The sequence below is a fragment of the Aphelocoma coerulescens genome, chromosome 1, assembly GCF_041296385.1.
Source record: "Aphelocoma coerulescens isolate FSJ_1873_10779 chromosome 1, UR_Acoe_1.0, whole genome shotgun sequence".
Classification (NCBI taxonomy): domain Eukaryota; kingdom Metazoa; phylum Chordata; class Aves; order Passeriformes; family Corvidae; genus Aphelocoma; species Aphelocoma coerulescens.
Window position 1 is genome coordinate 83,238,418 of NC_091013.1, and position 23,249 is coordinate 83,261,666.

General features: G+C 42.1%; 2 protein-coding genes across 4 annotated transcripts; one reads left to right on the forward strand and one right to left on the reverse strand.

Moving 5' to 3' along the window:
• Window positions 1-401: 401 nt before the first annotated feature.
• On the forward strand, window positions 402-7,022 carry VSTM5 (V-set and transmembrane domain containing 5). Of its 3 annotated transcripts, none has more exons than XR_011150919.1 (5): window positions 402-758; window positions 3,825-4,154; window positions 4,255-4,395; window positions 4,871-5,097; window positions 5,848-5,913. XR_011150919.1 is itself a non-coding variant. In XM_069015275.1 (4 exons), the coding sequence occupies exons 1-4, from the start codon at window positions 674-676 to the stop codon at window positions 5,889-5,891; spliced, it is 600 nt and encodes a 199-aa protein (XP_068871376.1). In that variant the 5' UTR covers window positions 427-673; the 3' UTR covers window positions 5,892-7,022. The 3 variants fall into 3 exon arrangements, 1 of the variants encoding a protein (XP_068871376.1); XR_011150917.1 differs by having other exon boundaries at window positions 4,871-5,116; window positions 5,848-5,899; XM_069015275.1 differs by lacking the exon at window positions 4,871-5,097 and having other exon boundaries at window positions 427-758; window positions 5,848-7,022.
• A 2,413-nt stretch (window positions 7,023-9,435) lies between these two features.
• On the reverse strand, window positions 9,436-22,867 carry MED17 (mediator complex subunit 17). The gene is made up of 12 exons (XM_069015348.1): window positions 22,581-22,867; window positions 22,106-22,272; window positions 21,495-21,714; window positions 20,008-20,144; window positions 19,824-19,908; window positions 18,545-18,697; window positions 17,619-17,749; window positions 16,368-16,552; window positions 15,709-15,846; window positions 13,925-14,042; window positions 12,548-12,707; window positions 9,436-10,548 (listed from the first exon to the last, which is right to left on the reverse strand). Exons 1-12 carry the CDS (start codon window positions 22,810-22,812, stop codon window positions 10,343-10,345), a joined length of 1,932 nt encoding a protein of 643 aa, XP_068871449.1. The 5' UTR covers window positions 22,813-22,867; the 3' UTR covers window positions 9,436-10,342.
• Between the last annotated feature and the right edge of the window lie 382 nt (window positions 22,868-23,249).

The following is a 23,249-nucleotide window of genomic DNA, read 5'->3' on the forward strand; positions in this document are numbered from 1 at the left end:
CTGAAAGAAGTACAAGCATTGCTGGGGACCTCCTCTGGACGACAATAGAAGGGAGAGAGGAGCACCTAGTGCATGTGTTGGGTACAGTGGGATGGGAACCGGGTTCATTTTCCAGCGTGGTCATCTGAGATGATCTCTGGGGATACAGAGATGCTGCTGTCCAACCCTCCTCCCCATCCCCCTTCTCACCTGCAGCATCACCAGACTTCTTGGAGCAAAGAAGTCAGTTTTAACACCCCGAAGTGAAATTTCCCTTGCCAAATCACAATTAAAACCAGCTTCCTCGGCCAGATGTCCCGATCCCGGGCTCGGCTCCCGGCTCCAGGCTCCGGCCGGGCATCGGCAGGGCCGGGCAGGGCTGCGCGGCTCCGCGGCCGCCCATCGCGCTCATTTCCCGGCTGGGCGATGGCCGGCGGCCGGGCAGCGCCTTGCCTTCCTCAGCCAATTGCATCTCCAGCGCGGATCGGAGGATCGCGGGGTGTGAGGCGGGGGAGCGCCCGGGGGCCGCTGCGGGGGGAAGCTGGGAGCAGCCCCGGCGCCGCGGCGGGAGCGGGAGCGGGAGGAGGAGGGAGAGAAGCGAGGGAGAGGCCTGGGGCAGGCAGCCCCCGGGGTCGGGCCGCGCCGGCCGGCCCAGCCACTTAAATGCAACCCCTGGGGCATCGGCTTCCCGCTGATGAGACCGCTGCAGGGCTGTCGAGGCCGGGGCGTCGTCGTGGGGACCGTCACCCTCTGCCTGGCCGCCGGGTGGGCTCTGCAGAGTAAGTGTCCGACTCCGTCCCTGTCTCCCCCGCTCCCTCTCCCGGCCCTTTCCTCCTGCTGCTCGCCGAGATGCCCCAGCTCAGCCCCAGCGCCCGGCATCTGCGGGGCGGTGCGGAGCGCCCGCCGACCCCCGCCCGCGGCCAGAGCTCTGCCCAGCCCGTCCGCAACCGGGACGCCCGGGAGCTGCTGGGGAGGGGATGGGAATGGGACATACCGAGACTCAGGCAGGGATCGCTGTCCTCTAGGGCTGCACATGGTCTGGGGAGGTTCGTCCCCGCTCCTGCTGCTCGGAGGGAGCGGGGGAGCCGAGCGGGACCCGCGCGGCCGAGGGGGGAGGGCCCCACGCCCCGGCCGCACGCCCGCTCCCGGCGGGGGCGGCCCCAGCAGCCGCCGTTCCCCCGCTGCTTTTCCAGCGACCGAGGGGACAAGGCGTGGAGGGGAAAATGACCCCGGTTAATCAGCCCGAGGGGCGTCGGGGAATGCTGGGCGCACGCTGGGAAACGCGGCGGTGAAGAGGGAAGGTGCGTTCCAACCCAGCACCCCACGTGGGGTGCACGGTAGCACGCGCAGGGCAGTCCGGTCCTCTCCCTGAGTGGGCTGAAGGAGGATTCTGTCAAACCTACCCTCGCCTGGGGCCTGAGGTGGCAGTGCCACCAGTGAGTTTGGTTTGGTCACACCACTCCACCAACAAAAGCGACGCACAAGCAGGACACCAAAGGGTGGAGAAACAGTCCCCAGGGTTTCAGAGGCCCATCTTAGAGCTGTCCCCCTAGAGCTCCTGTGTGGAGGCGCCTCACTGCCAGCCTTTTTTTTTCCAGCTCACTGCCCAGCACACTGCAGGCCCAGCTGCGTTGCCACGGCCAGGTCTGGTACACAGAGCCGCACTTCCCACTTTGACTCTTGGCCAGGCAAACACTTTGGAGTAGAGCAGCATGCCAGGACAGCAAACTCAGTGTGCTCTGAGCAGCCCCGGTACCCTCTTCTCCTGGGTGGGTGTTCGGCTGGGTGTGAAGGGGCTGGTTTTGCAAGCAGCAGAGCGTAGTGGCCTTGCGTAGGGCACTGCCAGTGGGTGTGATATTTGCTCTCCAGCCTGGTGCAGCTCTGTTGGATTAGACCATTTCAGGTGATCTAGGCACACTGCCTACTAAAAATATTTTTGAATGGTTAGATACTGCACTGCCTTTTTTAGCGTTGCATGCCGATAAGGACAGAATGTGTTTGCAAATCATTTAATGGAAAGATTTAAATTCTCTTTTTGTTACATTTACCTTGCAATCACGTATTCAAAACAAAGCCTCTATAAAAACATGAAAGGGTCACTGAGGGGAGACACTCAGCTCCTGTCTGGTCAGAAACAGTGGGAAAGGCCTTTAAATAAACACATGGAGCAGAAAACAATTGGAACAATTTGCAGCGATTACCAGAGGTTCCCGGCTGTTCTGTTTCTGTAGCTGGCACAACCTCGTTTTCACAGCTCTGGTTAGTCTCTCCTGCACACAGGCTGAACAGCGGACCACAGCTCAGCTGAGGATGCACTGAGCTGCCTGGAAAGCCTGATGTTCCTGCAGGGGGACTGGGCAGCATGAGTATGACAATGCTTATGAAGGGGGAAGCCCAAGAATGTTATCTTGAAAAAAAGCGTAAATCCTATTTTGTCCCATTGATGAGGGCCTGGGAATTCAAGTGGCTTCTTGAGATCTCCTCCCTTACCCTGACCAACAGAGTTAGTGAATTCTGCTACAGATCTCAAATACAGTGAAGTCAGGTTGTAATTCACCCATCTCTTCCATTTTTGGTGTTTGTGGGTTTTGGCTATGGAGGGTTCTTATTTTAAGATTTTAAAAAAATAATTTATTTCCCTTAGTGATTTTTTTCTTTGCCTTTCTTAATCATTCTTATCCCTGAAGGCTCTGCAGAACCTCCAGGATCATCCCCAGGTGTCCTGTTTTGCACTCGTGCAGTGTAGCTGAGGGTCTCGTTCTCACTCCCCCACTGGGTTACAGACATTTGCAGGTCAGCATTACTTTTTTGTTTTGCTCTTGCTGTCAGGCTGTTGCCACAGTAAAGGAGTAGAGCAGGTGAGCTGCTGCAAGCCAAACCAGGAAAAGGCATTCAGCCTTACTCTGTGCTTTATCTGCCTTTAGTCTGCTTTGATTTTTGTGGGTAGATAACAGGATTTCAGTCTTTAGCCAAGGGTCTCAAACAAGCCACTAATAAAAAGGAAAAATGTATGCTAGTTAAAACTCCAGTGTTGGTGTTCATCCAAATCTTCGTGCAGAAACACCCACATGCAAGCAGAAATTACTGCAGTTACACATTAAACTGAGCCGTCGGTTCAGTTTCGCAGTGTTGTGAACAGCTCCGTAATCACATCAGGAGGAAGTAGGTGAGAATTAAATATTCTTTTATATGCATTTTTGCCCAGATATCATCAGGAACATGAAGTCCCTGGCTTCTCATGAAACTGCATACCTTTGCTAACGTGATTTATCTGTGCTGGCTTATAACCGGCCGCCTTTAAGAAGCTGATGTCCCTAATGTTGATTATGCATCCTGAAAACACGAAAAAGTCCTTGCCAAGACTTCACATACTTGTGCCTACTACAGTTCTTGCTTCTGGGGGATGGTAGTTGATGAATATGACAGGTTACCTTGGACATGGTGACTAAACTTTCCATTTAAATGCAGAATTTTTAAAGAAAGCCAGTTACTGATGAACACAAGAACATTCCTCAGTTTTCAGAAAATTATGCTTACCCAAAAAGACCTTTCCGAAGTCCCTTTCTGTTTGGGCATTAAAACACTGAAACACATGCAAGTATGCATCCTCTATGGTGGAAGCACTTTTGCTATCACCAACTAAAAATGTGTATTTAGTCTTCAAGTATGTATGTTACTTTTATGGAAAGCAGAAAGAAAAAGGTATTGTAAAGCATAGTTTATCCTCTCTTAAAACAGACCACTGAGATAGGTAGGATGAATCACCAGGACCCAGAGGTTCCAACCTGCCCTGGATAGTTGGTGCAGCATCACCTCCAGACTCATCACCCTCCTTTGTCTTTCAGCTCCTGGAGGAGTATCCTTACTTGTCCCACAACCCAACATCAATGCTACAGTGGCACAAAACATCCTCCTCTCAGTTGAATACTCTTGCCGAGGCGTGGCCACCATTGAGTGGAAGCATGTGTCAAGCTGGGGCACCACCAGCATTGTTGAGTGGAGAAGTGGGAATCATGTCAACATATCCACGGTCTACAAGGACAGAGTGACTACTTTTGAAAATGGCTCTATACAGCTTCGGAATGTGGGCATGAGAGATGCTGGCTACTATTTTGTCACTGTAACAGAGGAGCATGGAACCAACGCCTACGGCACCATCATCGTCAATGTTTACGGTACAAACGAGTTGGGACTTTGTGGCTTTACCCTGTGTTTAAGCATCAATCTTCTTGTAATCAATTTTATAATATTCATTTTTTTCCACGTTTCCTACAGAGATTATCTATGAAGATTTGCATTTTGTAGCAGTTCTCTTTGCATTTCTCGCTGCAGTATCTGCCATTCTAATCTGCTTCATGTGGCTGTGTAATAAATCTCTGCATCTATTTCAGAAGAAGACAACACACAAACTAACAGGTATTTCTCTAAAAATGTAGTCAGGGTATAGGGTTTTCAAGCCCCAAATTTGAGCCTAAAATTTGTACCATAAAGGTACTAAACAGGGCCATTAAGAAACAAGACCGAAGGGCTCAGATCAGTTATCCTGTTCTAACTCCTTACTAGCTGAGGCAACTGAATAGCAGGTGTTTAACTCAGAATGATCCACAGGACATCTACCTTATATGTTTTACATTAGAAATAATAAAACACTTCCCAACATTACTGATTGCAAAACTTGGGGACAAAAGGCCAGACCTGCTATAACCCCCGATCAGAGGGCAGGAGATAAAGTCAAGAGCATTAGCAACTTTTCAGAGTTCACATCAGCAGGGTGTATCCTAGTGGAAAATACCCAAATAACCCTTGGGAGTGGCCCCACCTCAATTCATGGAGGATTGCATCTCCTTCTCCTCTCAAATCACCTCTTCATCTGTCCTCACTTTTGATCCAGTTGTAGACTCCAGCAAACACTGAGTAACATCAAAACCTGATACCAAAGACAACAGTGACGAAAAGCAGGTCAAGGGAACACAAGGGCTACACTGAAGGGACATATTAGAAAAGAAATTTCCAAGCCACAACCAGGGACATTTGGCCTAGAAAGACAAGGTGCATGCTACAGGCCTGGGATCAAGCTTTGAAATGGAAGATTTCCTTCACCGCTTCAAAATATTTCAGGTGTTTACCTCCCGTCTTTGTAAGTGCAGATCCACTCATGGTTTCTTGCCCTCTAGATAAAAGGTCTGTATTTCTTCTATAGTAAGTGTTACATTACAACAAGCAGTCTAGCTATCAGTATTTTACTAGACCAACACAGATACTCAAGTATCCTAAGATTCATGGCCCAGACTTCATGTCAGCTCTGCAAAACCTGATAGAAGAAGAAATTAACCTGGCTTGAGGTGCCTCTTCCTTTCTGTCGCTCACCTACAGCTCTTAAGGGCTGATGCTGTTTTCATGGTGCATACACCACTCACAAGCTTTAGTAGATACTGAAAACTTTCCTGTCACGCTGGAATACACAAGATTTTGTTTAGATAAAGCCTCTTCCTCCAGTTGAAGCCAATCTTCCCACAGAGCTGAATTGAATATACATACACATATATGGCAGAGGTCAGGAAAACCACAGTTCTAGAAACTTGCTGTGTGATCTCCCAGGAAATGGTCCAGATCAGAGACCTAATTTTGCCCTATGGACTTAGTTTTTGTAGTGCCTTTGCCTTGTTCTGCAAGAAACTGTTGTCACTTCAAAGATTGTATAGTTAAATATTTTGAAAATATGTATTTAAAACCTAATTTTAGATGAGCAAGCTTGAGCTAATATTAAAAAGTTAAAAATGTCTCGGCTATTAACACATCACAGTTAATTTTGGAATGTTGGCCTTCCAATCCATTTGCCAATCAATAACAATATCCTTTTATTTACAGCGAGTACAACGGAAGAGATTGAACTGGAAACCATTGAGTGCTAGCCAAGGACTGTATCATAACAAAAATAACAATTCTACCTCAGGAGAAAGTATTGGCCAAGAAAGCAAGAACAAACATAGAAGGTAAAATTTTGTGACTACTGCAGAAACATCCTGACTTGCAAAGTAATTAAAACAGCAGTGTCTGATGGAGCTGTTTTGACCTGTTAAGTTTTTGGTTCTGCTAGACAAGGTCAGAGTAAAAAAGCATATGCTTTCATGCTGAGCATGAACACATTTTTGTGGCTAGCTAATAAAATCTACAGCCTCTTACTACTCTTAAAAACAACCAACCAACCAAGCCCCTAAGATCAACCCATAAAGGAAATTATCATGGTCTTGAAGGACACCTGTATTTTGGATACAGCAAGTCTCCTATTACAGAGTGGTCATTAGCATCCATCAACATAATAAATTAAATATCTAATTACAGTATTACATTAAAAAATTAATTGCAAGCATTGAATTGTGTTTATTGCACCTGTGCTGCTACTTTTGGGTGTAAGGAACTTCCTGAAGCTCTGAAGACAAACTGCAATTTTTCATGAGGCAAAACTGACTTTGAAAGAACGCTGAGCTGGTCAAAGTTCTCCCACTTGTGTTTCCAATTGTTTACACTGCCCGGGGATGGATGTTAACACACATTTTATGACATTACTAGAGCAGGTGGTTATACAAGGAACAGTGGAGGCACTAAAGAGAACGCTGTCTATAAAGGTTAGAGGGGTCAGATAAAACACGGGGACACAACACCAGTGGGGTGGCAAAGTACTAAACAGTTTTCTTGTGAAAGATGTCAAGTCCTTTACAAACTTAGCCCAGTGATGAACTGAGAAGAAAAGTTAAAACAGCATTACTTTGAAATACAGTATTTACAAATACAGTTCTAAAATTGCTCTGTTGAGAAGCCACCTTTGCTTCCCTCTGTTGTAAGAAAACTTGAAGTGATCCAACTAATGTTTTCTTGAATCTGTGTATTGCATGTATTGCAATTCTTCACCTGCAGATCTGTTGGGTGGAGTAACATTTGTGTTTGTCAGTGAAAAAGCAGTAAACTGGCTGCGTTCCAAATTATTGTTTTGCTTTTGTAATGAGAATTTTGCAGTGTGAAATAAACTTTGAACCTGGAAGACACCATGGTCTAGTCTGCGCCTGTAGATTGCCACGTGGCTGTTAGAGTCAAACTGCTGCTACTACCTTTCTCACACTTCATCTCACTTGTTTGCAAAAACCTTTTACAGGACAGGCTGACAGTTTTCCCTCTGGTCAGGGACTGGGATGTTCAGGGGCACAGGTACTATGGGCTCCATTTGGAAAACCGTTCAGAGAGAATTTCCCACCAAGTGCGTAACGATGCAGGCAGGTGCCAAACAAGCTTTTTTCCAAAGTACCCTGTGCACAATACCTTTAAGCCATCCCATACTGAGCTGGCCATTTGTAGTTCAAAGGGCCTCTCTCCCACTCATAAATTGAGGTACCAGATTCAGCTGTTTGCTCCTTCCTGTATCTAGAACAGGTCAAAAAAGGTGAGAAATTAAGTAAGTCTCAGATACAGCACAGACAAGTGACAGTTTGTTCCAATTCTCTGCTTTAAACATATATTACCCATCTTTTGTGTCTTTGAGTGAACTAAGCTTTGACAACAGGGAAACTGTAAGTGCATTTATTTCAATCACCAAGCTTGAATAACTTGGTAAAGTACGCTTACAGCATATGGAAATACTGTTGGGGTTTTTTTTTGAGCCCTAAATCTTAGACTTCGAATGTGAAGCTAGGTGTTAGGCTGAGCTGAATATATAGCAGGTGCTCTGCCAGACTTACTTAGAAAGTATAAAAGTGCAGCTTACACATAAAACCACTATTATCTGCTAACACTGACCTGAACACTGCAATTGTCAGAGGAAGTCAGGAAACGTATCCAGACATGAATGACCATTCCACTGCATTGCTGTGATTGCAGAGGTCACACACACATTTAAACTACAATATTTGAAAGCTGGGACAAAAGCAGGAAATGAACACTTAAAATTCTTCAGTTTAAAATGTACTACAACAAAAGAAGTTTACAACCAGCACAGCTGTTCTACCTCTTTCAGCTTGGCTGAAGTCACTGCAACTTCAGGCACCCATCCTTGGCTATTGAACCTGGTGCCAACCTTGCTTTTAGGCAGCAATATCCCATATGAACAATAGCAACTCGAGCAGTGCTCAGCGAGAACATCCAGTACAGTTAGCCTGTACATAGCTTTCCTTATAGACAATTCCTCACCCAAAAATTTTACCCACAATTTAACATGCTTACTCTACACAGGTAATGTTACTTAAAAAATACTCATGTTTTCCTGAAAATTATGTTTGTCGATATCCATTATTAATGTCAATATTTGAGGTACGGAATGTGAGGCTAAACTGTCTGTACCAGTTTCTTGCTACCCTGGGGCATCTAAAGTCTTACAGGTTGTTACAGTAGGAATTCAGAAACTAACTAATAGCTGTTCTTACTATACTTGTAAACTCCCTGCAGAACAGCAGCAAATTTAGTATTTAGAGCATTCTACATGATCAAAGGGATTGAGGCATTTTACTTTAATTAAAGAGATGTCCAAGTTCACCACATTGCTTTGGCAATCAATGGCTAAGGTCTTAATCATTCACTGTCATTTCACATTCAAAGATGCACTACCAAGTTTCAAGACTGTTAGAAGTCTAATCAGTCTGTTTTCCATTAAAATTAGGAATCCCTATGTATTCAACACTAAAACACACACTCCAGGTCTCTAATAATTACCTTTTTTTTGTTGTTATTATTATTCTTTTTTCAGCTAGACCTAGAAGTCTTGACAAGTGTTTTCATGCTAACATGCAGTGCTTGCCCTTCTGCAACACAGGAGGTGTCCTTTTCAGGAGAGAAGTCCTGCAACCATGAGATTGTAACAGATCCACAGTGATCTGATTACTTGGTAAAGAAGAACTTATTTGATGAAAAGCCTATTGCTACGTGCAGATCTGTCAATTTAGGTTAAGAACACTGAAGTATAAAGACATGTTCAAGTTTCACAGACTCATCTTCTAATTATGAAGAGATCTGTTGTGTTGGCAGGACTGCAAACAGCCTCATCTAGTCAGATGCATGAACAGATGCATCAGGCTGTTGGCTGAACTGTTCACCAAGAAACAAACCCCCCTCTGCCTATAATCATACAGTGTCTGCTGGCAGAGCAATACAGGACCTGGCATTACAGGGATTACATTAGGCTCACCCCTTTTTCAAGATCAGTAGACTATTTTCAACTTGGGCTTTTAATTTTCATCAGTCTTCTTGGGTAACACATGAGCACCTGAAAGGAAAACCCTTTCCCTCTCATAGCTCAGTTACACAAAAGCAAGTACATCCAGGAACTGAAATAAGATGCTCCATGCTGACAAACACCAGTGTAAATATAAGACCTGCTTCAGACACACTTAGCAGCAGCTTGTTGCTGATTTCCCTACAGTTATTCTTTATACTTGAGAATACAACAAAATAACAACTGTCACCATGCAAGTGTGATGTTCAATTCAAACATGTTTATGTGCAAGAAGTTCATATATATACACATACATATATACAGACACCTCATAAGACAATATGGACATGAATCTGAACCAGTTCATACAGACAGGTTGCCAAAAGATCCTTAGTATTTAAGTACCAAACAAAATAAAAGCCTTGTTAAACAAAGTTTCAAGAAGCCTACAGTGACAACCAAAACTATAAAAAACATGACTTTTTTATTTTGAAAGAACTCAAAAGAGCTGATATTCAGGAGGATATTATTATTTCCCTGGATGATAACCATGGAGAGTGCAGGAGAAAGACCCTTTTTTTCCACAAGTGTGGAGGTTTACTGCATGAGAGTTACCTTTTTCTATCCAGTCACTAAGTCACAAGTCACCCACAAACTCAAATTGTCAGAACTTTACAAGCCAAGTAAGGCCCTTTCCACACAAGGAAAACACAAACAAAGTAGCCAACATCACACAGGCCCTCAGAGAGGAGTGAGTTTTGCCACAGGCGGTGACTTTGTAACACTCTCAAGTTAAACTACCAAGTAAACATATTTCTCAAAAATAAAGGGGTCACCCAGAATCCCCATCAATGTACAAACAAATTCCAACTCAAGAATGCTCCAACTCAAAGACTATCAAATCTAATTTTATAAACAAAAAATACATTAGTTATTCATCTACGTCACTCTAGACAGAGCAATTTTCAAAGATACAGCTGAAAGGAACTTTTACAAAAAATTGTATGTATTTTATATGCCACTGAAAAAGGTTTTATTACAAATAGCAAAATGGATATTTCTGTACAGGAAATAAATCTGATTTTGCTTTCTTGTATCGGCCCATAGCTCCCATTTCCCTTTGCTGCACGGGCAGTTCAAAGCCCCCATAGAGAGGCTGACACTTCACTAGCAAGGAGTTAGGGCAGCCATGAGGAGTTCCATTTTATACACAAAGTTACGCCCTTCCATTTTATTCCACTGCACTTCCTTGAAGGGCCCCCGGAGGTGATTCCACTTGCTGTCCTGCAGGACATCACCTTTGGGGAGATCCTTGCACTGACTCCGTGGAAACTGCACCATGACTTTGCTGCCGCTTTCCGGACCGTTGCGTACTGTGGCGAAAGGAGATTTGAATGAGCATTTTTACTAATTCCTCATTAGTACATTCCATGTACTAATTCCTCATACTAAATATTCTTCCTTGTGTATGCAATACTTCACCCCTACTCAATTCCAAACATGCTGAAAGCAAACAAGGGAAATTCTCTTCCTTTCTTTTTTGGAAGCTTTTTCTTCGGATTTTCTCTCGTCTCCCACTTCTCTATGATTTTGTTGCTTTAGCACTGCATGTTCTTGGTTAGATCAAGACAGAGAAACTTTTAATAAACCCCAAAATGTACACCTTACAAATGCATTTCTTTTCCCCCAATGATGCCAGGAAGGGCAAAGGCTTTATTGCTCATTCTTTCCTTGGATGTATTCCCCACTATGCTGTTGAAATATGTATTGTTTCTAGTGGATTTATCTCAAATAGACAGGATCTAAATCACTAAGTAGAGTTGTTACTTTTAATCACAAAATTCTGCAAGACTGGTGGAGGGGTGGTGGTGCTTTGTTGGCTTGGATGGGTTTTCATGTGTTTTCAGGTCAGGGAGTGGTATGTGTTGGCTTTTTAAATAAGCAGTTAGGGAGGTACCACCTAGCTTTCCCCTCATCTACCACGCCAGCCTTCTACGAAGAGATGATATTAGGCTGATTGAACATAATTTTGCCTTCATATATTGGTGCCAACTATTCCCCATTATCATCTTCTTCACAGTATGTTTGGAAACTTCTTCTAAGACTATTTTTTTTCCCCTCATCTTCCCAGTAATTGCAATGAGGCGGATCAGACTGTAGTTCCCCACATTTTCCTTCCTGAATATAGGATGTGACATTTGCCTTCTTCAAGTCCTCAGGAGCCCCTCCTGAACCTGGTCTTTTAAAGACGATCAAGAGTGCCCTTGCAGGGACATCCATCAGCTCCCTCAGCAGTCACGGATATATCCCATCTGGTCCCATGAACTTGGGTATGCCTAAGTCTATTCAAAGGTTCTCTAACCTGGTCCTCCACTACTGAGGCTGAATCTTTGCTCCAGAATTTCCCATGGGTCTCACAGACCTATTCCTGAAGGCCAGTCTTAAGGCCAAAATAAAGTAGGTACTGAGTACCTCGGCCTCCTCCACGTCCTGTGCCATCAGGTCATCTCTGTTTAACAGCAGTCCCACATTTTCCCTAATCTCTCCTTTGCTGCTGACATATCTGTTGAAGCTCTTCTTGCTACCCTGTACATCCCTCACCAGATTCAGGAGCTTAGCTTTCCTATCCTTACCAATGCATGCTTGGACAGTCTCTCTATCTCCCTCCCAGGTCAACTGCTTATAATCTCTTGGAGCTTCCTTCCTATGTCATGAGTTCAGTCATGAGCTCCCTGTTCGTACAAACAGATCTTCTGTCACCTTTACACAACTTCCTGAACATAGCAATGACTATTCTTGAGCTTGAAAGAGGTGACCCTTGAAAAAAATAATCACACAGCACTCCCAGACCCCTCTTCTTTCCATCCCATAGGATCATATCCCATAGCATTCTTTCAAAAAGATCCCTAAACAGACCAAACTCTGTTCTCCTTAAGTTCGGTGTTGTGATCCTATTGTTTATCTTGTTCCCTTCTCTCAGGATTCTGATGGTTTCTGTAATCTCTTTTTTCTATGCAAATAATAATACATATCATTAAATATATGTATTTGTATATTATATAAACCAATATTTATATAACATTTATCAAAACAATAGATTTAAATAATGTACTTATATAATGCATATCATAGAATAAATATATATATAAAATTTTCCATGCTAATTGTAAGTAATATTTTGAAGCCTATGTAAATTAAATCAGGTATGTATTAAGTGGCTTCCTGAGCAAGATGATGATTCTATTTAGATGTCAATTTCATATACAAAAGAGACAGTCTCTCAACTTTTAGAGCATAATATCAATTTACAGCAAAATATTCTACAAAGAATCTCAGAAAGGTTTGACTTCTATCTGCAAGAGGAAACACTACCTGAAATGGCATAGTCTCCATTTGGTGATGCTACAGTTATTGCTGATGCATTGCCAATGCTCTCCACTGGCCCCAGACCAACGTGATTACTGAAACTCAGCACATGCCATCCCATAACTTTTGCAAGCTGCTGAACTGCATGTACTTGGTGCTGTGACATCTGAAACATAACAAGAGGTTTGTTTTCTGTTCAGTATTTGCAGACCACAGAAAGAATTGCTTATGGGGTTTAGCAAGCCTGCTTTCTTCTGCTGTCCAAGAGTTATTTATAAAAGTGACTTTGTCTTTCAATTCTCTACTTTCAGATGAACTCTTTTTTTATATGATGGTAGAGCTTTGTGTTATTTGAATTTAGACTAGTTCCTCTGCAGACAGAGAAGACCACTGTATTATGCAGCTAAATGAATTTTTCATAGGTATATGGGCTTATGCATTTTATTAAAGTATTGTTTTCGATTTACAAATACCTTTATTTAGGTCTCAAAAATTAATTTTTAAACAATCCTGTCCTTCAACAGAAACAATACTTCTGCCGTAAAATATATAAAAATCAGAGAAAGTATTAACAGAGAAAATTCAGAAAAATAAAGGTGAGGTTCTCATGTGCATGATTACCTCCATTAATGCTCAAGTGTAACCACTGAGCTTTAACAGCTTAGGAGTTTAAATGCTACTGTTTTCCTGTATCATGACTTAACCCTTGTAACAAGGAAGTATCCAGCACTGTTCAACAGTTCTCTGTGAACAAGTCTGACAACACTTGACCAAAAAGACATGACCTCAGCAGAATCTGTTTCAACTTGTTTTCTGTGTCGTGGAGTTTTATATAACTGCAACAGGCCAACCACTGTTATTAAAGACCTGTATTTTGACTATTTATAATGCATACTGGGGAGATTGTCACTTCTGAATAAAACCAGCAGCTTGTCATAAGCAATTAAGGAAACAGTGCTCATTCAAGTATCAGCTGATTTAGTAATGACAGATGCAAAGTGAGCATTAACAGACAATGCTGAAATGACAGTAATTGTGGGTTAAGAACTTGGCTACAGTAAATTTCATATATAGAATACTTTATTGTCTGCTGTGATTACCACTGACTTGTTTCTCCCATAATGAGCAGTATGAAGAAATGCATTTTAAATAGGAGGGAAAAATTATTACTACTACTGACCCTAGTGAAAACAGACAATATATTTTAGTAACAGTTGCTAAAGACTCTATACAAACATTGTTTAAATTCAGTCATCCACCTTCCCATCTTCAATATCTTAATTTGAAGTTTTAAAATATTTTCTACATAGATAAAGGTGAGATTCTAAGTTTTTCTGTTTCCCAAACACTATGAAAAGGGAAGAATAACATATATGAGTCTACCTGAGATAAAAGAAAATCCTGCAGTTCTTGCTCTTGATGGGACAATGTAATAACTCTTCCATCTCTATGCACAACTCTGATTTGTTCAACTCCAATGTTCAGCTGTAGTTGAATGGATCTTTGAAGACAAGATATGTTGGAGTGAGAGCTTCTCTGGACTCAGGCCCAGAGGAAAGCCAAAGCACAGAGATTGAATTAAAATCTTTGGATAAGCTGAGATACATGAAATCACACCAAAGTGAAATAGAAATACAGATTTTTAACTTTTAGTAGAAATATGTGCTAAGTGCCTTAAACATTAAAAAGCTGCAGCAGAGACCTTAAAACACAGTTCTTACTGCAGCAGTGTTGCCCTTTCACAGAATTCTTTTACTTTAGACAAAATATAGCTAAAACTATACTGCTCACATTTTTTAGATAGAGTGTTCACATAAACAACCAAGAGCTGATAGAAACTGTATACACAAATCTGTAGCTATGTACAGATAAATACCTATGTAGCACTTGTGTGAGATTTACGACTGTTAGAATTAGACCACGATAGGTTAAGCAAAGGAAAACTAGAATCGTGTGTTAATCTTATTGGTCAGTTAACAAATATAATCCATGCTTCTGTAAGAAAAACATATAGAAGAAACTAGAATTAGAAGAAGAAGCCATTTTCTGCCTGCTGTTTGCTGTTGCTGCTTGGCTTTATCATTTAACCCCCTTGAACTCTGCCTTCAAGAAAGCTATGAGATGATGAAATAAAAAACAGCAGAACAGCAGCCTCCTCTGCTCTTCTACCCTGGTCCAAGAAGGAAGGGTATCCCATCAAAAGCTCAACAAAGATCCATATTTATCCAAAAAGCATTAAAACACTTAAGAAAACACGAAACTAAGAACACAGAATCCCACTCAGTCATTGACAAGAATTCCTAAGACAGATGGTGCAAGGCCTATGCAATGTGACAGCAACTGCAAACATTCCAGTTTCATCAGTCACCACAACAGCTCCCTCTACATGGCAGGTGACATACTCTGTAGCATGTTCCCAGACCTGGCCTTCCACTTGTTCAGATCAAGGAAGCCTCACAGCTCCCTGCCTACCCCAGTGCCCAAGTTTCCTTGCAGATGTGCAGGGGAAAATGGTGTGTTCTATGCCACAGCCAGCTTATCAGGCAGCTTATGTACTCTGGAGCCAAGACTGGAAACACACCAATGACTGTAGGTTGCTCCACACTGTGGTCACAGCCAGAGAGCACTGCTCCAAATGGAAAAAAAACCACTGTTGATGCATTAGTGAATTCACTGCTAGTCAGTCTGCAGGCATTTATTTCTGGAACATGAAATCTTGTATTTCAATAACAATGTGCAAAATTATTGCCTGAATTACCTGAGTTCCACATTTCAGTAACTATGCAACCAAGCCAGGACTGAGCACTGATTAGCTTTCCATGACCAGACTGAAGTTTAGAATCCAGCACATCAAATGATACTTTGCATTCAGTCATCTCTACCCAAAGTAAATCCCCCCCCTTAAAGGTCCACTCTTATCCTCCATTTTTTCTTTGAAAGGAAACAGTGCTAATTAAAGATGTACCAAATATCCTCATTAAAGGGTAAAGTGGGTGAAGTTTTCTTAAGATGACTGTTCACCCCACAAGTCAGAAAAACAAACACACACAAAATGGACTCCTACTTGTCTGTCTGAAGCGAATCTAAACCTTTAAAGCACAACATGAATACAAGTTGCCTTTGCTGCATGCTTCCACAACTAAAAGGACAGGCATTCTCATACTTACTTGCATATCTGCTCATATCCTTGAGAAGTTATTAGAACTTTAACGCTGGATTCATAAACATCATTTATATTGGACCAGTGAGCCTGAATCTGAGGATCCTCAATACGACTCGCCAGACTGTCAATGGTTCGAGCAGTTCTAGAAGATAAAGCCATATCCCACACACAATAATCCAGACAGTTTGTGCTGTTATCTAGCTTACAGGAAGCAAGGAGGTTATTAGATTTAACAGAAGCATGTGGATCAAAATTCTATTTCAGCACTGTTCTGGTGCTAATGAAGTACACTTGTTTATTCTGTACATTTCTCATACATTCTGCAGCAGTATTAAAGTAGTATTACTCAGTATCAGCTACTGCACTGCAAAGAGCACTAAAAAAGGATTTATGCAGGTTAAGGTAAGTAGGGACAATTACCAGCAGCTTGTGTTGTAACTGTCACAGAGATCCCAAAGAAATCCTGTATTATTTCTTTTTTTTTTTCCTTTTTACTAGCTGAACGTTGTTTGGTCATATTTTTTCATAATTTTTGGTTCTTAGTACTAACAAATAAAGACTGCATTAACCGTGAAGGAAGCATCAGCTAGTTTTAAGAACACTTTAAAAAGATCAATTATATTCTACATAATGGTACTGTAACAAGAGTATCTTGTGACCCACCTTCGTCTCAAAAAGATATGTTTTGCCTGTTTTATGATCTTTTCCAGAAGTCCTTCATTTGACTGTAAAGAACTGATTTCATTTTTATCAAAAGCCTGGGGTCCTGCAAGTCTCATTCTCTTGTGGCCAAAAGGTGCACTAGCTGGATGTGGCATCACTGTCGAGCTCAGGGTTTGCTTGTGACACTGCAACAACCAACAGATGTTATAAAAGGAAGTGACCAAATAATGTATCTGCAAGAAACACTATGTATGCTACTGTATGTTGCTTCACATCAGGTTTTTTGAGTGTACATACTTTCAAAAAGTGCAACTTTTTAACTTCATCAACTTGACAGCACTTTAAAGACAGTTTTTCATACTTTGCTTCCCCCCATTTGTATGGGTCATTCAAACCTTATAGAAAGTGATTAAAAAAAAAAAAAGTGCTAGCTAACAAAAATTTGGTAGCATGGTAGTAGCTCCTACTAATAAGTCTTCTTTATATACATTTATGGAGACAGAAAGAATAGTCACTTTAAAAGAAAGGAAGCATTTTAGATGAAAAAAAATGAAGTACAAGAAGTTTTAGCAAGCTGTCCAAAGTAAAGAAAGGAAATTCACAGGAGAGGTGGGCGCTGAGCCAAAACTTCATGAACCCTAAATCAATGATCAAAATACTGGATTGTTCCACATGACTGCATGACTTGCAGAGCCATGCTCTAAGGAAATGAATGCTCTCTGGTAAATAGTTTCAACTCTACGTAGAGATGCAAAATTGTGCTTCTTTCCTGAAGAGACACAACCTCAACCTTGTACCCCAGGTTATTCTGCCAGATTATACAAGAACCTAAAACACTGAAGCAGGGAAGTGGAGCTTAAAAGAAACAAAGCTATTATGGCAATTGATTGTTCTTCCTTCATGAGGGTACAGCCTGACCAGATGCTCACTGACGCTGCTTGGTGAGCACTATTAGACACAGCAAAAAAAAAAGCAGAACTGATGAACTCTACTGGAAAAGCTTTGCATGGATTTTCTGAAGTGAGCAGCCAGGTCTGAGGTTAAGAAAAGAACTAGCATTCCATGAAAGCATTAACTGGAACTCCCAAACCACCCACACCCATGGAAACCAAGCAGCATGCTGCCTTCCACAAATGGATGGGAAAGGACTGGCCTCTAGTGGCACTCGGCTGTTACACCAGTGCCACACACTAGGCAGAAGGCTGAACAAAAGCCCAAAAACTCTTCAGAATTTGGCCATAGATGCATTACCTCTCTGATAAGCTGATGCAAATTATGTTCGAGAACATACAGATGATCCTCTGGATTCTGTTTTTCAGAAGCAGCCTTTTGTGACTTTTTGTCATTGGAAGAGTGACACAGAGAAATAGACAACTGCAAACCTGTACAAAGGTGGAAAAAAAGATTTTAGAAAGTGAGCACTGGCAATTTTCAAGGTTGCTACTGAGAACTGCTTTTCTTCATGTCTTACACTCAGTACTTTAACAACAGGTATTCACTGTATCAGAGAAAAATCAAAGAATGATGGTGGAGAGCACAGAACCAAAGGCAAGTAAGACTTGCTATTCACTGAAGTGTTGGCAGGCCAACTGTGAACTTACCAGGTGCATTTCACATCAATTTCTATTACTCAATCCCATACAAAAAGGAAAATCCCCAGGACCCCATTCCTTTCTCAAAGAAGGAATGATTAACCATCTTTCACATTTTAAGCAATCCAGAAATATATTCTCTGCATGATACAATCACCTGTGTACCCCTTGTAAAAACAGAGGATTCACCACTGACTGAGCCACCTTTATGCTGTTTAATTATCCTCACTGAAGAGCATTTGCTTTTGTTCTTCTGAAGACCCATTAACTCAAGTCTTAAATTTCTTTTGCATGCAATCCAGGAGCCATGACTTATGCACAGCTCCAAACTGCCACACATGCACATGACATTACAGCTGACAATTTTAAGTGCTGCTGACAAAAAACATAACCACAAAGGAAAACAGAGTAAATTAGAAACTACTGTGCACTAGCTGAAATTCTGTTTTTCAAAACCTTTGAAAATCAAGGAGTTTGTTTTTTCTTTTGTAAGGACAGAGCATTAAAAAGGGTGACATCAATCAGTAATTTCAGTTCGTATTTAAGCAAATAATTGTAGGTTAAGAGTCTTAAAAAGCTTCGTACCTGGAAAAGGCTGGGAGATTATCTGATTTTTCACTACAATGTGAGGAATCGGTGATTTAATTTGAACAGCTTCCCGTGACAGCTGGGCAAAAATTTCTTTACATAAAAGAACATTCTGTGCAGTCTCCAATTTTGTCTGCCAGTGTGGAGAACCTGAAAAGTATAAATCAATGTGTCCAGAAGGGAAGAGCAAAGAGAAGCCACCTTTTTGTTCAGAGAGCAGATACTATGCAGTAGCTAGGCACGATCGTTAATAAAGCAGTCAGTACATTTTACCCAAACTGAGTATTATCAGAATTTTATCTCAGTTAAGCAAGCACTTTAAGGTAAAACTAAAACTAACTTTGATTCAATTTTACACATATGTATATTGTGAAGTGCAAGGCCTTTATGGAACAGTGTACTACACTCCCAGGCCTTTTATGAACTCTCCTTATAAACCTCTGCTCCTTAAGTTGTAATTTACTTTCCATGATACTTCTGGCTTTATTAAACTCACTCTATGATGAACTACCCAATAGTGTTCAGTGTATGTATGTGCTTTCACAGGGTTTATAGGCCCAAAATTCTTGGGAGATTCTGGGGTGAGTAAGCACACAAGCTGTATAATGTACCCTCAATACCATATGAAACACCCCATAGAACAGCTCTGTCTATGTTCAGGACAGCACCAGCATCCACATCACAGACAACTGTGAAATAAAATCCTGCCAGTTTATTTCTAACTCTAAAGAGTAAAGGATGGATTTTGAAATCAAAAGTGTACAACTTCACATACTGGGACATGTTATCAATGTACTATCTGCCAGGTGAGCTGTTGGTAATTAACACACAGACCACCACCAGCAGAGTTTCAGGCCCAGATAAAACATGTGAGCAACAGACACAAATGATGCATTCTGAGCAGAGTTAAGAGTGAACAGTCATGAGTTCAGCTGAATTAATGGGATGTAACTGATTGAAACACAACACCTTGGTTTGATTTCAATTATGGGCTCAAACTTTTAATGTCTAACAAAAGGGGTTTCAGAACACTCAAAATACAACCCTAATAATTTTGTTTCAGAACTGAATAAACACATATGAAAAACTGAAGAGGCATGCTCTGAAAGCATCATTTCCAAAGCCCAACCAGCACCCAAACAGAAAATTTCAGTTTAAATAAGGTAAGTCTTGTTCAGTCTTCCTCCCAGCTGTATGCTGAAATTTTCAAACAAGCATCATATGCAAACTCATTCATCATTGAGAACATATTCATCAAACAACATATAAGCCATACCTGGTTTTGATTTTGGCAAGGGTCTTTTAAAGAGATTGACTGTCCCAAGGTCACCAATATCTGGAGCTTGTTTCTGAATAGAAACCTAGGCAAGAGCAAACATTATTTAATGTTTGTTCTCTGTAGCAAGCATACAAATACTGAAACAAAACTCCACTAGGTCATTAAGGTTTCTCTGACAAACCTTGATATATGCTGATCCCTCTAAATCACTTGGAATTTGAACATCCAAAGGACAGTAATCTTCAGGTATCTTTTTATCCAGGTCAATGTCAGTGTTCTTTATCACCTCAAATGTGCCATGATGAAGAAAAAGGGAGCCTGAGTAAAGAAGGATAAAGACATACACATTAAATATAAAGCACCTTCTGCAAATGAAAAAGCTCATATCTCTGTTTTGGAAGAATATGTATTTCCAAGTCTCCAAATCTTCAGAGTTGCACTTGACTTGACAAATTTCTTAATGACTTCTTAAAAAAACCCAGGCAAATTAGAAAGCTCATGTCACTGCATCAGCATCTCAGTCCTCCACAGTGCAGTGTGTAATATTTTACACTAAGTTAACACTGAGTATTTAATAATTATGGGGGAAAACCAAGAGTTTTTCAAAATTGAGTCAATAGGTGCAAGGAAGGAGAAAAAAAAAGATGTTTGGTTAAAAAAACACAAAAAGTAAATGTGTGAAGTTTTGCAAGCAGGTAGTTAAAGGTACAACACCCTTATTCATTTAAAGGAATTCTGATGATGTTTGGCTAGAAGTCTTAAAACTACGACCATGTTCTGACTGTAAAAGATAACTCTATAGCCAGTCATTCAGGAACTGATAAAAGCAGATACCCACATCTGTATGTCCTAGCTGCATACTTTTTAAATCCAGGGCACGGTTCACCTAGTTCAGGGTAAATCAACTAAAAAAAGACACATAGCCTGAGGTACAGCTACAGCTTTTTCATTAACAACTCCAAATTTGTCTTTCCCCTCCCTCACTGATGACAACAGGAACTCAACACATCCAGTTCTGATGCCTGCTTTGTACCTACATCCGAAGTTCTGCAGGATTCTGCATTCACTTTGTCACTGCATAATGGCCTCTAGAACCCTGAGCTGGTCACCCCCTTTTACTGTAATCCATGAAATAAGGCATATTCTCAGCATCATTTCTCAACTGTAGGAATAATAGAGGTATAATAGTCTATCTTCAAGGTCACTCTTTAGTCACATGGTTTAGTTTTACCTGGTCTGAATTCTGGGGAGCCAGGAGTTAGACATCATAATCCTTTTGGGTCCCTTCTAACTCGAGATATTCTATGATTTTCTGATCTTTGATTAAAAAAAAAATATAACCTACTCTTCACTTTTTTTTTAAATGCTTTATGTACCAAACATAGATAAAAGCCAAGGATTCACAAAGTCTGCCTGTCAAGTGATCAACTACACTGCAAATGCAGAACTGTTTCTGTGAACAAATTCTTAGTAAAATACTAGAGTTAGCCTTTAAAATCACTTTCTGGATTGCGGATGGCAAGATATGAGTTCTCCCTTTATAAACCTGTCTCATAAATACAGTAATTTCACAATGAAATTATTATGAGATAGTCCATCTCTTTTTCCAGTTACAAAAAGAAAATTTCAGAAAATACCCATCCTTCTGAAAAAGACCCTACTGTTTACCTGCACTTCTGTAGCTCAGATCACCAAGAATTTTATCTCCCACTTTTCTCAGCTTCCAGTGTTGTCTCAGTCTCAGCAGTTCAGAGTTGAAGTCTCTTTGTCGCTTATTTTCCTGGTTTTCAGCAACCGATTTGGATAATCTTTCTGCACCTTTCAACAGAATCTGAGCTGCTCCAGCTAATGACTTCTTTTTTGAAATCAGCTGTAGAAACTGAGGATTCTAGTACCAACAACAACAAAATAAAAGAAAATAAAGAGATACTTGCACCTTCATTCACAAAAGATTATTATTTATTATTATTAGTGGAAACTAACTGACAGTGATTGATAAGTTGGTTTTGCTGGATGTCCAGTAACTTACTCAGAATTATTTTCATACCAGCATTATACAGCTGGAAGTAGCATTTTGACTTAGAGCTTCAGCAAAGAGGCTTCTGAAATAGGCCTCAATTCCAATTCCCAACCTTAGTCTGACCCTCAAAGCATTGCACTAGCACATAAAAAGGAACATTTTGATAAATCTTATGCTTACCACAGGTGGTAAAAAAAAAACCCTGCAATAAAATCTTTAGCATCAAGCCACACAAAGCATGCAAACAGGTACAACATACTTGTTTTGGAGGAAGGGGATCCTGCCCGACTGGATCTAGAGTCATGAACTTTTTATCCTTCACAATGCTAAGAACGTCATACAACACACACATCTCAGTCAAGGCACTTCTTAAGTTGTTCCTCACTGAATCCCAAGGCCAGAGGGACGGCTGAAACTTTACCAACCCTAAAAATAAAACAAAGGAAGGGAAAACAAAGGACTTTAAAAAGGTACGGTGTAAGGCTCATTTTTAAACCTCAGACACATCATAACTGCACGAAATACAAAAGGATATCATATCAGCAGCTGCCTTTTCCACTGCAATTTACTGGGACCCGATCACGAATATTCTGACCTGCCAACCACGGGAACCCCTGGGGGAAAGCAGGCCCGGCCCAACCACCCGCGGAGCTGCAGGCCGGCACCGCCACAGCTCCGAGGGCCTCCACCAGCTGCATCCCGGCGGGAGAGCTCGGGCTGGGGGCCCTTCTCACCTTCCTCATCCTCCGTCTCGCCCGGCTCGGCCCAGGCGCGGCCCGCCGAGCCCGGCTCGTCCTCCTCGGAGCCGGAGCCCTGGCTGAAGTCGATGCGCTGCGCCAGGCGCGCCAGGTTCTGGGACATGGAGAGCGGCTGGAGGTAGGTCTCGCTGCCATCCAGCCCCACCTCCTGCACCTGCTTCTCGCACGCCGACTCGATGCTGATGCGCACGGCCGGCACGCCCGCCATCTTGGAGCGACCCCCGCCCGCGCTCCGCAGAGGGCGGGGCAGCGCCGGCGGGCCCGGGAGGGGGCGGAGCCAGCACCGGGCGGGCTCGGCCGTTTCCGGCGGCGCTCGTGAGGGGGCGGGGCCTGCGCCGAGTAGGCTCGGCTGCCTCCGGAGGCGCTCGTGAGGGGGCGGGGCTAGGGCAGTGAAGGGACCGTGCCGAGCCCAGCAGCTCCTGCCGTGTTCTTCTTCTACAGCGTTATCTTTGACCAGAAGTTGGTTTCATGTCCCGTTCTAAACATAATTTCACCTCTGGTTTTTCCCATCGTCAGCTGCAGCCACGCAGGAAGCTCAACCAAACAACAGGAAAACATACAATAACACTGCAATTTAATTACCGTTTGAATTCGGTCATAACTCCAATGACACGTATGCTCCGAGTTCTTCCCTTTGACACAATT